Genomic DNA, 18,431 nt, shown 5'->3' with positions numbered 1-18,431 from the left:
GAGGGGGGGAGGTAATTAAGATAGACACCTGTGGTGACTTAAATGCGAATGGCTCCCATAAGCACAATTGTTTGAACACTTGGTCCCCAGTTGGTGGTTTTGTTTGGGGAGGTTACAAAATTCTTTGGTGGTCTAGCCTTGCTGGAGGGAGTGTGTCACTGGGGGCACGCTTACAGAGTTTTTAGTCTTACCTTGATTATAATTTGTTTTCTCTGCTTGCTACTTGCAGTTGAGATATATAATCTCTCAACCTCTGGCTTGGGCCGCTTGCTGCCTTGCATTCCTCATCACTGTGGCCAAAATAAACTCTTTTATAAGCTGATTTTGATTATGATGTTTTATCATAGCAACAAAAGCTAATAAAATATCTGATTTCTACCTCTGGCCTCCATACATACTTGCATATATGCGTGTGCCCATATGTTCATGATCATATAAACATTTACACACATATACATATATCACATGTACACTCAGATTCACAATTTTTTAAAAAAAGTTAAATTTTTTTTTGTGACATTTGGTATTAAAGTATAGACAAAAATGAATGATTCATTTAAGAGTCTACTGTGTTTGATTTCTGGGGCCTCAACAGGTAACCTAAGCTTTTATCGTTCACTTTCCTAAATATATATGTCATCTTTGTTGACAGTTTTCTCCTTTTAATGTCACAGCTCTCTATCAAACCAGCTTCGATCCCTGAGAAGATAATTTTGAAGACATACTTTGCTGAGAAGACAGCTGCGAACAGTTGTCCGAATGGGATGAACACGCCTCAGCTGACTGACTATCGGCTGGAGTTTGAACGCTAGCGCTGCTCGTCGGGTCTTACCTAGTGATGCGCCTGCTCTTACAGTGCCCGTTTCATTGTGCTTGTCTTGATTAAAGAATTCAAAGTGGAGTACCGCAAACTTGATATGGATAATAAAAAGAAAGACAAGGACAAATCAGATGATAGAATGGCACGACCCAGTGGTCGATCAGGACACAGCACTCGAGGAACTGGCTCTTCTTCCTCTGGAGTTTTAATGGTTGGACCTAACTTTAGAGTTGGGAAAAAAATTGGATGTGGCAATTTTGGAGAATTACGATTAGGTAAGACTATTTTGTTTGTTACATTATGTAAAGATACACTTGTAAAGAAATACACTTGTAAGACTACTTTCTTGCTTTAGTGTTAAGTTCCTTGTGTATACATTGGGGGCTTTAGTTGAACCATGCTTTCTCAAAGTACTGGTTATAAAGAATATAGGTGTTGGAAATTTCTTATTTATTTGTACTTTCATTTGTACGAAATTCCCTAGTATCTAGATGTCTGTTTGAGATTAACCATTCTCATTTCTTAAGAATGTGAGAAAACAAGGAAAAGTAAATTTAAAAGATCATGCAGGGGCTGGAGAGGTGGCTGAGTGGTACTAGAGCACTTGCTGCTCCTCCAGAGCACCAGGTTTGATTCCCAGCACCACATTGCAGCTCACAACCACTAGGAACTCCAGTTCAAGGGGATCCTGTGCTTCTGACTTTCTTGAGCACCAGGCTCAAGTGCATAGTGCACACGTGTGTGTATGTATGTATTATGTATGTGTGTATGTATATGCAGGCAAAACATTCATACACATAAAAATAAATAAATAAAATTTTACAAAGGCCATAGTTTCCAGTAAGTCTTTTGTTGTATAATATATTTTGGGGAGATATTTAGGTTCCATTTTCATATTTCAAAACATTTAGTAACTGATCACTTTAGAGTCATATATGTGGCTTAAAGTCAAGTTAAGATACTATGTAAAGTTAACTTTTACTTGTTATAATAGCTAGTTTCTCTGCACCATTCTTCCCTTTCCTTTGCCCTACTGTGTCTGAGGTAAGATTCAGCATCATTTCTTTAACAAGGATCTCAGAGTTATCTACCTACTCATGCTGTGATAGTTTGGGAAATGCTGTGTTTATTGACGCTCCCAACTGTCCACTCCAGGAATCCGATGCTCCATAGGGAAGGCACTTGCTGAATGCCACAGCGCAGTTCAGTGACAGATTTAGAAGTGAAATTCAATCTTCTTACTCGTAGTGTAGTAGAGAAGCTGTCTCCATTGAAAAGCAATAAGGAATGTGGCATGGTGTCACAGCAATCAGTAGTAAGGTAATTAGGTACATAAAGGACTTGCCTCATTGAATCACCAAGACTATGAACTTGAGGGGAAAAAATAGCTTCACAGTTTTCACTGGATCCCCTCTTTGTTGAAAATAAAATGATTTGTATATTTCTACTGAGCTATTTCTTATTATTTTTTAAAACACCCTAACTTGTAGTGTCTCTTTTATTTCATTTGTTTTGTGTTGCTAATGAACATTAAATATAAATGAAGAAGCAAGCTAATAAAAGCTAGTGACATTTTTTTTTCATATTTTATTTTTTTATTAATTAATTAATTTAATTATTAAAAATTTCTGCCTCTTCCCCGCCACCACCTCCCATTCCCTCCCCTCCCCCAATCAAGTCTTCCTCCCTCCTCAGCCCAAAGAGCAAGCAGGTTTCCCTGCCCTGTGGGAGGTCCAAGGACCACCCACCTCCATCCAGGTCTATTAAGGTGAGCATCCAAACTACCTAGGCTCCCACAAAGCCATTACGTGCAATAGGATCAAGAACCCATTGCCATTGTTCTTCAGTTCTCAGTAGTCCTCATTGTCCGTTATGTTCAGCGAGACCGGTTTTGTCCTATGCTTTTTCAGACCCTGGCCAGCTGGCCTTGGTGAGTTCCCGATAGAACATCCCCATTGCCTCAGTGTGTGGGTGCACCCCTTGCGGTCCTGAGTTCCTTGCTCGTGCTATAGCTATAAACAATGTAGTTGGCAGATTGTTTTACATTTAGTAGGGATTAAAATCTTTGAAAGGGCAAATATTTTGTGGCTTATTTTTTTAAAGATAGTGTTCTTACTTGGGACTCAGAGAAACTAGGTTATTTACTTTCTGTCAAAGTTTGAGATTATCCATCTAATTCTTAACATGGATTATATACTGAAAAATGTTCATTTTTGGTTATTATAAATATTAAATTTAGAGTATAATATAAAAAGCTAATACAATATCTATATAGTGTTGTAGGAGGCCGCTTGTTTGTTCCTGGCTGCTCAGCCCTGAAATAATCACACAGAAACCATGTTATTTGCAATACTATTTGACCACTAGCTTAAGTGTATTTCTGGCTAACTTATATCTTAAATTAAACTATATCCATTAATCTGTGTATTGCCATGAGGCTGTGGCTTACAAACTAAGTTGTACTCTGGCGGGGGCTACATGACTTCTCTCTGACTCCACCTTCTTTCTCCCAGCATTCAGTTTAGTTTTCCCTGCCTAGCTCTGTTCTGACCTGCTCTGCTATAGGCTTAAAGCAGTTTCTTTATTCATTAACCAATAAAAGCAACACATAGACAGAGGACCTGCCACACCAGTATAGGCTTTGGTTGTTTTTATTACAGTTTTCTACATACTTTAGAAATAATTATTCTTACAATATACACTATGTGTATGTATGTATTCATATAGAACAATTTTAGTGGGCCAACTTAACCAGAACAATATGAGACATGGTATCCATGATCTGTATATTGAAATTATACTGTATATTGTGAAGCATTCCCTTCTGTGTATCTGTGAATGAGCAAAAGTAAATACAATGTGCTGGCTTAGGATCTCTAATCTTATCCAATCAAGTGATATGTAGAATCTAAGTGTGTTGTGTTTGTATGTATGATACTTACATATTCATTTAAATTATTATATATATGTATATCTTGAAAAGCCAAATGAATACTATAATAACTTATAGTTTGAGACTTTTTCTTTTTCTTTTTTTTTTTTTTTTTTGGTTTTCGAGACAGGGTTTCTCTGTGGTTTTGGAGCCTGTGACCAGGCTGGTCTCGAACTCAACAGAGATCCGCCTGCCTCTGCCTCCCAAGTGCTGGGATTAAAGGCGTGCGCCACCACCGCCCGGCTGAGACTTTTTCTGCAGAGACACAATTCTATGAAATTCTTATTTGGTAAACCAAAGAGTTTATTGGTGTTAATTTTAGTAGTCTGTGTGAGAAGCCAGTATGACTCAAAGGCAGCTGCATCACTGAAAAGCCCACCCTATGTGGGTGCCAGCTCAGAAAAAGTTGCATTTCCAGAGATCTGCCTAATTCACAGGCAGCTTGACAGGTTGGGAGCATGTCCTTCTCACAACTCATGGATGGGGGAGTCCCTTCTTTGAGCATCTGTTTTTTGCTTTCATAAACTTAACCTTGGGGAGGGACCTTGTGAGTTTGGAAGCTGCAGCTCTAGAATTTAGAACATTTACTTCCTGAGCTTCATGCTTCATTCCCCTCTCCAGGAGGAAGTGTTTCCATATATATCAAATAAATATATCTTTTCTTTCTATGTGTGCCATTGTTTTGTGTATATCTAAGTATTTTCCATATATATACCATGTCCTTATACATATACAGAACTAAGTTAGTCATTTTAATTTTTCTTACTCAGAGACCTCTGAGGGGTTTATTACTTTCTTTTCAAAGCCCTTCATGGTTTCTTTGTTTATAAAAAAGTTATAACTCTGAGACTAAAATTACAGATGGTGTGAGCCACCATATGAGTGCTGGCAATTGGTCTCAGGTACTGTGGAAGAGAAACCAGTGCTCTTAACTGCTGAGCCATCTCTCCAGTCCTGCTTCGGATCCTTAAAGTATTTTTATTAAAGTCACATTAATAAAGCATCCTGAACATTTGATTTTCTATACTAATTTGTATGTGTGTGTGTGGTATTTGAGCAAGAAAGACTATAAGATTTACTTTTTATAGGTAAGTGCTTTTCAAGAAAGTTACTAATTTTCAACAAGGATGCTCTCTTCCTTCCTTCCTTCCTTCCTTCCTTCCTTCCTTCCTTCCTTCCTTCCTTCCTTCCTTCCTTCCTTCCTTCCTTCCTTCCTTTCTTTCGTAGAGAGCTGTCTCTTACCTCATAGGATGCTTTAACAGCCCGATACCTCTTTGATACCTTGATGTTGTAACTTTACATAGAACTTGAAGATACCCCCAGCCCCATCCCATGCATAGTTGCACCAAGGAGAGAGAGAGAGAGTTGTCCATTGGTGGAAACTCTTCTTACAGGTTATTAGTTTTTTCGAAAAAGGACTGATTGAGATTAAAAACCACACAAAGTTGTAAGCATTAAATTTAAGTAAGTCAACATTTTAAACATCTTTATTTTAAATGATAGGTCAATTTATTTGCTGTTTTCTTTTGTCTTCATCTGTTGTCAGTCCAATTTGCATTTTTTGACTGTTGGTAGATAGATTTCAAGTTTAAACAGCAATTCAGAATCCCTATAACTATTTTTGATACTTAACAAATACTTCAAACAAAGCTAACCAAAATAATAGGATTCTATTGTGTATTTAAAACATTATGATCTTTGGACATCTTTTAAAAATAATTAAAATTCTTTAACAATTTCATGCATATGTGTAATGTGTTTTGACCCCACACACCTCTCATGTCCTTTCCGAGTGCCTCTGTCCTCTTCCCAGCAGTTTCCCTCCCACTCGAGGCTTTCATTTTAGAAAACGCCCTTACTGGGTTTGAGTAGAGTGGCTTTGTGCCCGTGCCTGTGTGGGGTCATTAACTAGGCATGAACAGCTTACTAGTGGATGCGTCTCACTGAGGAAATGCTCTCCCTTATCCTAGCTACTGCCAGCAGTTCTTCAGGCAGGGATGGCTCCTCATGAGTCCCTCCCACTCATGCAGTCATGCTGATGGCTTCAACTTGTGCAGATCTTAGGAAGACAAGCTCAGTTACTGTGGGTTGATGAGTGTTGTTGTCATGCTATGTCCAGAAGGCAGCATCTCATAGCACTCTTCCCAATTATTAGGCTCTTCAATCTCTGCCCCTTTTCCTCCATGTCCTCTGAGCCCTAAGGCTTGGGGGAGTCATACTCAACAGTTAGTTGATTTCACTTAGTTCAACCACTGGCTTTAATTACAGCTTACTGCAACATTAAGCATCTCTGAACTAATATTGATACCAATTTATTGATACTAATTTATTGAATGAGTTGGACTCAATTGAAAGGTGAGGTGCCTCAGATCCCTCTGGCTCTAGCACTCTATTGGTGTTGTGTAGGGGAGGGGCAGGTGAGAGCCCCTTGTCTAAATTATCCAAAGGTTTCTCCAGCCTCATTGTCTGGTGAGATTCTTTTTTAGTGAAGTAAAAGAACCAGCGAGCATTGTCTTGACTTTTATTTCACAAGTTTCAGTGCAAAGGCTTCTACCTCAGCCCCTATCCTCTCCTTTATTTTATGTAGGAGTTTTGCCTGTCTGTATGTCAGTGCTCCAAGTACGTGCAGTCCTGTGGAGGTTAGAAGAGGGTGTTAAATCTACTGGATTGGAGTTACAGATGGTTTTAAACTGCCATGTGGATCCTGGGAGTTGAACTCAGGTCCTCTGAAATACCCAGAAGTCTTCTTTAGATATGTTAAAAAAACAGACAAAAACAAAAATCCATCTTGTTTGGGGGACAGCCTGTGCCTCCTATAGTTGGTATGTTCTTAGAAAAAGAGCAATTACTAGAGACTTAGGTAGGGGCATGCCTTGGGTATGTGAATTATCCAATCTCAGCTTGAGTGTTTTTATCTGTCTCTATCCCTAGGAACAGTATTCTGTGCCATGCTTTTAGAGACAAGTCCTTTCTCTACCCAAAGACCATTGGAACTGTGCAGACACGTCAGTCCTGATCTGTTTATCCTGTCCTGCCTTTCCCCCAAAACTGTAATAATAAAGGCCTTTGCTTAAACTTTTTTTACATCCTTGTCTTCTGTCACCTAACACAAACAGGCTGCTTCTGCAGTCTTCTATGGCAGTAGTCTTTCTAATGCTGCAGTATTTAGTACAGTTCCTCACGTTGTGGTGACCACCAACCATAAAATCATTTCTGTTGCTACTTCATGTTTGCAATTTTGCTACTGTTATGAATTTTAATGTAAATATCTGTTTGTTTTCTGATGGTCTTAGGTGACTGCAATGAAAGGGTTGTCTGATTGTCCCCAAAGAGGTCGTGACCTACAGGTTGAGAACTACTGCCCCTGGCTTTCTGAGAGAAAGATAATTTATTTCCTGAGCTTCTCCTGTTTTCTTGTGGGCGTGCCTGATTGACATTACATTAAAAAAAACCCCTCAGAAATATTGCTTTATGAATGACCATATCTGAAATAAGATACTGTACCTTTTGACATAATTAAGTTTCAATAACTTCTCTTAGTTTTGCTTTTCTCCTTTATTCCTGTATTGCTCACAACTCCTTATTTTGATCTTTGGGCTTGGAAATTATGGTGCTGGAAGTTCCATAAGCCTTATATCTCCATTATATAAAGATTTGGGTAATTTTGTTATTTTTATGTTTATTGACTTCTGCAAAAACATTCTAAAACACTGGAAAATGTAAAAATAAAGACTAGATGGTGGGGCTGGCAGGATGGCTTAGTGTTACACAAGGCATTTGTCACCAAGTCTGATGACCTAAGTGTAATCCTTGGTACCCACATGATGACAAGTGAGACTGACTTCTGCAAGTTGCCTCTGACTGACATACATGTACTCCATGGCACATGCATGCCCTGCCCCCCTTGCCTGAATAAATAACTGTAAAATCAAAAAATTGACAACGATGCTATGACAACAAATTTAAAAGTCCCCAAATACAATAATTTTAGTCCACTTACTTTGTTCTCTTTCATATAACACAGGCAGAGGACAGACACTTGGGGTGTCTGTACCCTGTATGTCCAGTGTGTGTCTTTAGTGTTTACAGGGCTATCTTCCTAGATGTTAACTCCTTTCCAGTCAGGAACACATTACAGTCCTGGAAATTGGAGGTATCGTACTTTATCTCCACCGGTATGAAGTTTTTCCTTTGGCCACACGATGCTGAAAAAGAGCCTGGAAAATGTAGTTTGTAGCTGGAAAACCATTTTTAAACTTGGATATTCTTTGTTATTGGAAGTACAGTGTTAATACTGATGGATAACTAGTGGTTCCTGCTATAAACAAATATATAACATCCAAAGGACATAGTTTTCTCTAATAACTCCAATTCCACAATATTGGTAAAGCTTCTTCGTGTTCAGTACAGCAGAAAACTATTGGAAATGTCGCTTGACGTAAATTAAGCTATCAATGAGCTAGACCCAGTCCAGTTGTAGCCTTAATGGACTTTTCTATATCCTTTCTATCTTACTCATACCACACAGACAGACAAACACACATGGTGCACCATTTGCTTTTGTGTGTAACACATATTGATTAAAATCTAACTGTAGGACTGTGGCTGTACTCAGTGACAAGACTGTATTGTTTAATCTTTATTCATATTTATGACTGTGATCACAGTTAAGCCAGATCTCTAATATTAACAAGGATGATGCTCTTTTTAGGATTCAACTTCTCTCTTCTTTCTTTCTTTCTTTCTTTCTTTCTTTCTTTCTTTCTTTCTTTCTTTCTTTCTTTCTTTCTCTTTTTGCTGTGACATATTAGACTATATGAAAATCTACAAAAATGTTGATATGTTTTGGTTCTGTGGGATCTATATTTAGCCTTTTGTCTTTTGGATTTTTCCTGAATATATTCAGAATAAAATTTATATAGTTATGAAGAGATGGTAATACTCTGAGGAAACATATTTTTCATCTTTGATTCAGTTGTAAATAGGATACCAGTCTAAAATCAGGTCACTAACAGTCTTCACTCAGGTTTCCCAGAGGACACCTACATTTTCATACATAACGAGTTCCTAAAAATGTGCATGAAAACATTTCTACATGTGAAACTAGTTGATTAAAAAAATAAAATATTCTCTAAAGTTTGAAAAATAGTTATGTAGGCTTGGTTTGTGCGTTTCAGAATAAACTTGGTTTGTGCCACTTTTGGTATTTCTACTGGGTTAAATCTGTCAAATATGTTGAGTTTCTGAGATCTATGCTGCTCAGCTTTAATGTGAGTGTTTCTCCCCTAAGCTGTGAGGGCAATATTTAGAATATGTCTGTGAATACTCTCTGTAAAGACAGCGGCACATCTGGAGCTCTGAAAGGTCAGAGGGTCCTGTGCAAAAAATGCCGTGCATGAAGATCGGTAAACTGCCCGTTTTGTTTTTAGTAGTCACTTTCTGGCTTTAAACACAAACAAACAAATCATTCTGTTTTCATTACAATAATTAGTCGTGCCTAGAAATTAAGAAACAACATGGCTCTTTTTTATTTCATTCTTTTTGATGTGCTTGCAAAGATACATGTTAATTGATATTTCATATTACCCTTCTTGCCTTATTAACTCTCAAATTCTCCAAAGTGTTTTTCTGGGGTTGTAGATTCTGACCATTGGAATTTTCTTAGCTTATGGCCAACACAAAGACAATTGTAGTTTATAAAAATTGTTTACATGTTAGTGATGTTAAGCCTGTGTTCCAACATTTACATACCTTTATATTTAACATAATTTTCAGTATTTACAAGTTTAAAGTATTTCATGTAGCCAAATATGTATAAAATTCTGTTCTTCATGTTTTCTTACCCGTAGAAAGGTCACCATATATATTGAGATGATAAATATTTTTTATTTCATTTCTTATATTTAACTATAAATAATTGGAATGGTTTTTACTTGGAATCTAAGTGAAATATTAAATACATTTGAGTTGCTAGTAAATTTAGCAATTTCTTTTTCTTTATAACTGAATGTAAAAACTTTTGCTATTTAAATGTCTCATATACATTTTAAAAAGACAGAGTACAGGTCATAAAAGTTATGTAAGTTAAATTTAAAAGTATTAGCAGGATCTGACTTATTTCTTCCTTTTTCAAGGGAAAAATTTATACACAAATGAATATGTGGCGATTAAACTGGTAAGTTCATTATTATTTTTCTACAGTTATTTCCTTTGATTATCAGCTTATTAATTTTTTATCTTTACATTTACAATTTTGGTATTCATCCAAGAAGGAAAACTGTTTGCATGACTGACCTTTTGTTCATGTCTCTAATGATGTGTAGAGTGTCAGTGTTTTCTCTGCATGACAATTCTGTCTTTACTTTGGCAGCATTATGGAAGTGAAATTTGTAGTTTGGCAGTATTTTCAGTGGTATTTTTAAGTGGATAGAAGCAAAATTTTTCTTTCTGATTCAAGCATTTAGACAAAAGTGCCTTTAGCATTTAGGTTTGTATTTGAACACACACTTCCAATTACCTTCTAAAGTGTTTCTACTGGTGTTTTATAAATGTAGTAAAGCTGATTGTTGCTTGGCTTTCAAGGATTTAGAAAGCCATGAGTGTGGTGGTAGCAAGGAGGACCGTCATGTAAAATTCCATGTGCTCAGTGTCACAGGTACAAAGTAGTTCTCTGGAAGAATTTGCACCCAGGAATTATTTTATTCATTTATTATTTATTCACTCATTCATTTATTTATCTATCATTTATTTAGACAGTTTCTGTTTAGAACTGACTGTTCTAGAACTCACTATGTGTACCAGGCTGGACTCGAGCTCCACCAGCTTCTGCTTCTCAAGTGCTGGGATTCAAGGCGTGTTCCTTTATGCAGCGCTAGGAATGGTTTATAAGGCATATTTTCTTGTTGTTAGTCAGGTTTCCCTGAGGTTCATGTTGGCTTAATGTTCGTATTCTCCTTACCCTTGTCACCCTTGTCCTGACAGTGTAATCTGTGTTGCTAGAGCAACTGTTAGAGGAAGAGGCCATGAGATGGAATGCAAGCTTTTGAACTGCCATGGGAAGTCTGTCTTGCTTGAAGTGTCTTTGAGCATAGGCCTGTGTCCCTTCCTTTTACCAAAATGAGTATAAGTGTTGTGCGTGATGCTACCAGGACACAGGGGTCTGGCACTTGACTCACCCAGATGAGTTCTCCTTGACTTTCTGATACAAACTCTGGTTAGCTTCTGTCAGGGTAGTCACTGTTGGTTTTAACTGGACTTGTGGTAATCAGCCATGAGATCAGTTAATATAATCAAGCTCTCAGAGCTGTCCTAGTTGGGAAAATAATTTTTAATTTTTGATGAGATTCTTTTTTACTCTTAAGGTCTCAAGTGCCCAAAAGAGTATAAATATTGTTTTATTTTAAAAATATTTGAAGTTTTTGAAGTTTATTCTTTTTTTTTTTCTTTTTTTTTTTTTTTTAAGTTTTTCGAGACAGGGTTTCTCTGGTTTTGGAGCCTGTCCTGGAACTAGCTCTTGTAGACCAGGCTGGTCTCGAACTCACAGAGATCCACCTGCCTCTGCCTCCCAAGTGCTGGGATTAAAGGCGTGCGCCACCACCGCCCGGCCCTGAAGTTTATTCTTTATCCATGTTATAAATGTAGACAATGTATCTTGATCATATCCATTTTCTTCCCCTCGGCTCTTTTCGCTTTTTCCAGTATGCCCACTCCCACCTCTAGTCCCTGAAAAAACAAACAAACAAAAAAAAGCTCACTGAGTCCAGTTAGTGCTGTCTACATTCTTGGGAGTGTTGGCTTGGTCAACCTGTCATGTCCCTACCCACCTCACTCACTTTCCCTCCTCCAGCAGCCATCAACTGCCAATAGCTCCTGAATTATGGATCCTGCCAGTGGATCCTGCATTATACATCCCTCTGCTGGAATGTGCATGGGTTTAGTCTTGTTCGTGAAGGCAACCTTAGCTGTTCTGAGGTCATGAGTGCAGTGGCCATGTCATGCCAGCAGACAACATTTTATAGCACTTCTTCCCCTCCGCTGATTTTTAATTTCTTTCTGTTCCTCTTTAGGAATGATGTCTTCCTTCAGGTTTTCAGGAATAAGAAGGAGGTTTGAGGGGATCGATCTAGCTATTCCGTTTAGGGCTGAATAGTCAGTGATCACTTACTCTCAGCACTTTGACCAGTTACGTATCGCCGCATTAAATAACTTTGAAGGGCTACATAGAAAGCCAATTTAAACAGACAAAGGAAGTTAGTATATAGGAATGACAGTAGAGAGACTCAGCATTCAGGAAGTGTACAATATTTGAATGGGCATTCTGATTGTTGGAATTGTTCTTTTTTTTTTCTTCTTCACATTCTAGCTTTTTGTATGGCATTGGAGTTGGAGGTGGTATACCAGGAAAGAAATGTGTGGTATTCTGTGCTAGTGATGAAGCAGCTATACTTAACAGCTGTGTGCAGAGGGAACAGAAGCCACTGCCAGGCTGACTGCTCCCTGTCAATTTATCAGGTGTAACCCTCAAGTCCTGTCATTTTCAAATTTGGAACTTGTTTGTCCTGTCCCTACCATTAGTGCCTTAGAAAATGCAAATCTGGTCATCTTCCAATCTCTATATATACATGAACATATAGCACTTTTTGTTCAGTGTATTTTGTGTATTTCTCTTTTTTATTTTTTCCTGGGGAGAGGTGGAGTAGGAGACCTTTCTATTACTCTGACTGTTTTTTAGGCAGGTTTTTTTTTCTAGCCCAGGCTGGTCTTGAGCTTGCTATACAGCTGAAAATGACTTTGAACTCAGGATCCACTTCTGCCACTGTTCAGGTGTGTTCCACCACACCCAGCCTGTTTGTTTTTTTATTTTTAAGTGCAGTGATCAGCATTACATACAAAAATTATTACTAATACTCATAATTTAGGGTAACTGGGAACATTTTTACTTTTGTATTGTGAGGTAAGTATGGCCTGTAGTCATATTCTCCCTACATTTATTGAAAGTTAGAAAAATGCTTATATTTTGGTCTGTAGTTACTAGTTTCCTTGTGTGTGGTTTGTTTTGTTGATTTTGTCAAGTGCAGTAGGTGAGGTGTAATTTTGTCTAGAACCAGCCATAAAGACAGTCACGTGGAAATACTATGTCTATATACTTTTAGACACATCTCATTGCTGTATTTTGGAGAAATAAAGGCACTGTTGGATATTTTGAGAGCAGATCTTAGTGTCTGTAGTTCTGTAACACCTTACAGGACGTTTACTTTTGTCTTTTTCCTACTTCAGATTGGTAGCTTGTCTAGGTGTTCCCACTCAAATAGTAACCAACTGTCCACGGCTACTGTAAAGGTCATCTGTTGGTAATGTGACTTGCACTACATGGTGGTATCCTAACATTGTGTTGTTGCTATTGAAGTATAGGATCAAATTGAAATTACTAAACTAAGTTAGGGCTGGTTCCTGTTCTTTTTACCTGAAGCACATCAGTCATTTAATTTCAGTTGTGGTGGTATAAGTGAATATTATGTCATATCTTACGGTTGTATATATTTAGACAGTCAAAATTTATGGATAACGTGATATGTGAAAGGCACTGTTTTCACTATTATATATTAAATTTTATATTGTGCACACACATATGCATGTATATATAGAGAAAAAAGGAGCGAGGGAACCATAAAAAGTTTTAACTGCATTTTACAGACGAGGAACCGCAATATACAGCAAAGTTAACTAACTTTCCAAACCACACAGCTAGTGAAGTGGGAAGTCAAAGGTTTAAATCTAGTATAATTTGGTTTCAATCTCTGAGCATTTAACTACTACTCTTACTGCTCCTCAAGATTTAAGCTTACCATTTTCTATAAGTAATCCTTTTGATTCTAAGTTTCTAGTGTATTTCTCTCTCTCTCTCTCTCTCTCTCTCTCTCTCTCTCTCTCTCTCTCTCTCTCTCACACACACACACACACACACACGCCTACTGTGCGTCTCATTCTTGAATTTGGTTTTTGCTTGTGGTCGTCACTGCCCTCCACCCCATCACTGCCTATTAGACCTTCTCTCTGTATTGTTCAGATCTCTAATGATGTGAAGTTTTTACTTTCTCCCTCATGATGCACTTACATAGTGTTTCTTTTAACTTCTGTTTCCCTTAGTCTCTTTGTTCTTTTGTTGTGCTTACCTTTTATTGCAGAAAACTGTGATTTTAATTTAATTATTATTTTTTTAATCCTGTTGGTTCCTCTGATAGCTGCTCAAATGCTTACTTTACGTATGTTTACAGATGGTATCAATTTATTGAACTTTAAGTACAGTGTTGATTTTTATATAGATCTAGAGGAATAGAGATACCTAGTAGAATATTATAGTGTATATAAGTTGATACTGAAGTTTAAAATATTTAGAATTAGACACTAGTGGTTTGTCTTAACTGAAATGTCTTTTGTTTATTCAATTGTTTGCCTAGGAGCCCATGAAATCCAGAGCACCACAGCTGCATTTGGAATACAGATTCTACAAGCAGTTAGGATCTGGAGGTAAGTTATATGAATTTTAAAATTTGGAGTAACACAGATTATCATAACAATAATACTCTAGTTTCAAAAATAATATTTTAAATTTGGTTACAGATTTTTTTTTTTTTTTTTTTAAATTGGGGCTGAAGAAATGTTTCAGTGGCTAAGAGTGCTTCCTGTTTTTAGCGGACCGGAGGTCCTAGCACATACGTCAGGAGGGCATCCCCTGCAGTTCCTGTTTCGGAAGATGGTGTGCATTGTGGTGTGCATGTGGAGGACAGGGGATGGAGTGTAGAAGGTGGTGCGCTCTCTTTACCTTGTGTGTCCTGGGAGCTAAACCTAGGTGGTTAGGTGTCACCAACCCCCTTTTTGGCGTGACTTCTGCTATGGTCCTAGCCACGGCAGGTTCGCAGGCTCAGATGTTCCAGGGTAGGGGCATTGGGATTAGAAATGTTGGTAGGAGAAACAGAGAAAAGAAAGAAACACAGAGACACAGGATAGTATTGGGAGGGCAACTCAGTGAATACTGGATGCTGAGTTCTCTCTTCTGATTTCTGAGTTTGCCTGTGTTTATTTTTCATACACTTTTATACCCCAATACAAAAGAGCTAGGGGAGAAGGTAACAGACTGCTTTAACAGGACACAAAGTACAAGCAGAACAGTTCTTGCTTTAATACTTGAGACATCAAGTCATTATTTTTTGAGTAAAGCATTTGATGTCTGGGGCAGGGTACACCCTAGACCAAGTATCCTGTAGGCATCCACTCCCTATGTCAAACTTCCTATTTCAAAAGAAGGAGCAGAAGTATGTTTGAATTTTCTGACCTTTGGTCAGGGTGGAGCGGGTCTGCGACTCTGGGCCATCTTAAAGTCCAAAACACCAAGTAGCCACACCCTAGGTCAGGATATCTTGTTTTATAGCCACATCTGCTGTCAACAACTTTGAAAGAGCAAAAATAATCTCAGACTCTCTGACCTTCAGATATGGAGGAATAGGCTCACATTTCTGGAATCTTCTTAGTTAGGTTTGTTGGCAGATGCCTTTACTGCTGAGCATCCATACTGTTAGTCTTTTTTTTTTTTTTTTATTACCAATATTGCTGTTATTATAATTGGTGTAAAAATGGCTCCATAAATATATCCACATAGTGAGCCCTGGAGCCCATAGTTAGCATATAGCAGACATGTGAGACTGCAGGGTTATCCTGGATGTTGTCTAGGCAAGCCCTCAATGCAACCCAAGTATCTTTACTAGACGTAGACAGAAAAGGGGAAGACTGTATGCCCATGGGGGCATTGCTTGGAATGATGTGAATGAACTAAAGTATGCCTGCAGTCTAAGATCCTGAAGGAGGCCCTTCAGGTTCTCTCCTAGAGCTTGCAAAGGGAGCACGGCTCTGTCTTGATTCAGCCTTAGGAAACTGATTTGAGACACTGGCCTCTAAGGTGTAATACAATTATTTTTTGTTATTTTAAGCCATCAAATTTGTAATAATTTCTTGATAGTAGGTAATACAAATATATTTATATATGAAGTTCTTAAGTCTCAATGGGAATAGAGATTTTTTTCATTGACAAATATTTTAAAATTTCTACTATGTGTTGCATTCACATTGAAGCTCTCAGTGCTACTTTTATTTACTCCTATTCTTCTAATTGAAATGATTATTCAACAAAATAGATTTTTGTTTGTTTTTCAAGACAAGGGTTTTTTTTTTGTTTGTTTGTTTTTGTTTTTGTGTAACAGCCCTACCTAGCTGTCTTGGAACTAGCTTGAACTCACAGAGCTCTTCTTACCTCTGCCTCTCTAGTGATGGGATTAAAGGCCTGCACCACTACTGCCTGGCCTTGATGTGTATTTTTATAAACATATTTACATTCTAGTTTGTAGAATGTCCATTTCTTCAAATGATACACAATTTGCATTTTTCCCTCACTAAGAGCATATGCAAATGAGTAGTCCTTGCAGTGTTAGTAAACTTTGCATTAATGAATGTATTGTAGATTTTTATGTAGTGTCCTTCCCTATTTCTTCTGCCTAGTTTTGGTTTGAAGTCTGTTTCATCAGATATTAAGGTAACTACATCTGCTTGTTTTTTTAATCCACTTGCCTGGATACCTTTTTCCATCCTTTTACCCTGAGGCAGTGTCTATCCTTGATTTAAGGTGTGTTTCTTGGAGGCAACAGAAAAATGGATCTGGCTTTCAAATTCAGTCTGCTAGTCTGTGTCTTTTCCCTGAAGAATTGCTAGTTAGTTACTAATGAGTAGTACTTATTAATTCCTGTCATTTTGTTATGGTAGTGTATTTTTCCTTTTTTTCAATTTTATTTTTTAAAAAAAGAAAGCAATTTTTTTTTTTAATTTTATATACCAATCCCAGTTCCCACTCCCTCCCCTCTTCCTATTCTCCCCTCCATCCACTCCTCAGAGTGGGTAAGGCACATTGCTTTGAGGAAGGTCCAGGCCCTCCCTACCATATCTAGGCTGAGCAAGGTATCCATTCAATGAGAATGGGTTCTAAAAAGTTATTACAAGCAGTAGAGATAAATCCTGATGCCACTGACAGTGGCTCCTCAGTCTGCCCCATACAACTGTCACCCACATTCAGAGGGTTTTGTTTGGTCTTATGTTGGTTCCATCCCTGTCTGCAGGAGTTGGTGAGCTCCTATTAGCTCAGGTAAGCTGTTTCAGTGGGTGTCTCCATCATGGTCTTGACCTCTTTGCTCATATTCTCATACCTTTCACTCTTCAACTGCATTTTGGGAGCTCAGCACAGTCCTCTGATGTAGGTCTCTGCCTCTGTCTCAGCAGTTGCTGGATGAAGGTTCTGTTGTGACACTTAAGATAGTTATCAGTCTGACTGCAGGGCAAGGCCAGTTTGGGTACCTTCTCCACTATTGCTTAGGGTCTTAGCTGGGGTCATCCTTGTGGATTCCTGGGAATTTCTCTAGTGCCAGATTTCTTGCTAGCCCCATAATGGCTCTCTCAATCAAAATATCTCTTTCCTGGCTTTCCATCTCTGTCCTTCCTCCATCTTGACTATCCTGCTCCCTCAAGTTCTCCTGCTTCTTCTCCTCTTCTTCTCTTCTCCTCCCCTTCTGCTCTCCCTTCTTCCCCCACCCCTATATTCCCAGTTTTGTCAGAAGATCTTGTCTATTTTCCCTTCCCCGGAGGATCTATATATTTCCTCCCCTCCCCCCTTAGGGCTCATTTTGTGCTTAGCTGCTCTAGGGTTGTGGACTATAGGCTCATTACCCTTTGCTTTACAGCTAGTATCCACTTATGAGTGAGTGCACACCACGTTTATCTTTTTGAGTCTGGGTTACCTCGCTAGTGTGTTTTTCTACCCCTCTTTTTTTCAGTTTTTTTGAAACTTCTTTATTGAATCTTTGGGGGTGTCTCATCATGCACCCCAATTCTGTTCATCTCCCAGCCCTCATATCCCCTCAGCATCCCTGTTGCATCCCCCTCCCCCACAGAAGAAAACAAAACAAAATAAGCAAACAAAAGCCAGAACAACAGCAACAACAAAACCCTAATAAACCAAAGCAGAATAAAAACCACATCAGAAACAGGAAAACCTCCACTTCTGACTCTCCGTCACCTCTTTATCCGTCCTGATGACACTGGGGACTTTGGTGTGTCATATAGTATACTCCTTTGTCTCTACCCCTCTTTTGATTAACAGTTCTGGGATTATTTGTTCTTGTGTCCTTCTGGATATAGTTCTTCAGACTTCTTCAGACTGAAGTACCTTCTGGGGAACTGAATTACTGGGCAGAAATTGCTTAAATTTGTTTTTTATTGTGTAATGTTTCCTTATTCTGGTGATTGTGATCGATAGGCTGATCTGTGGTCTTTTAGAGCTTGTAGAAGATCTCTCAGTTTAGGCTCTTCTGGCTTTCAGAGTCTGCATTGAAAGTCAGGTGTTATTCTCATGGGCCTCCCTGTGTATGTAACTTCCTTTTTCCCTTACAACTTTTACTATCCTTTCTTTGTTTTGTACACTTAGTGTTTTTATTGTTATGTGTTTTAGGGACTTTTATCTCTAGTCATGTCTATTTGGTGTTCTGTATACTTTTTATACCTTTGTTAGGCATCCCTTTCTTCAGATTGCGGTAATTTTCTTCTATGATTTTGTTAAAAATATTTTCTGTGCATTTGACATAG

General features: G+C 38.2%; 1 protein-coding gene across 10 annotated transcripts in view; it reads left to right on the top strand.

Moving 5' to 3' along the window:
• The window catches only part of Csnk1g3 (casein kinase 1 gamma 3), an 89,656-nt gene that overhangs the window by 24,564 nt on the left and 46,661 nt on the right, over positions 1 to 18,431 (top strand). For all 10 annotated transcript variants that reach the window (XM_057788639.1, XM_057788638.1, XM_057788637.1 and 7 more), the window contains 3 exons: positions 675 to 1,095; positions 9,887 to 9,927; positions 14,210 to 14,279. In XM_057788639.1, the coding sequence (XP_057644622.1) occupies positions 918 to 1,095; positions 9,887 to 9,927; positions 14,210 to 14,279 (289 nt within the window). In that variant the 5' untranslated portion in view covers positions 675 to 917. The remainder of the gene's footprint in view (positions 1 to 674; positions 1,096 to 9,886; positions 9,928 to 14,209; positions 14,280 to 18,431) is intronic.

This window comes from Chionomys nivalis, chromosome 14 (genome assembly GCF_950005125.1).
Source record: "Chionomys nivalis chromosome 14, mChiNiv1.1, whole genome shotgun sequence".
Taxonomy (NCBI): domain Eukaryota; kingdom Metazoa; phylum Chordata; class Mammalia; order Rodentia; family Cricetidae; genus Chionomys; species Chionomys nivalis.
Note: the sequence above shows the minus strand (reverse complement) of the source record. Positions and strands in the feature narration are given on the sequence as shown.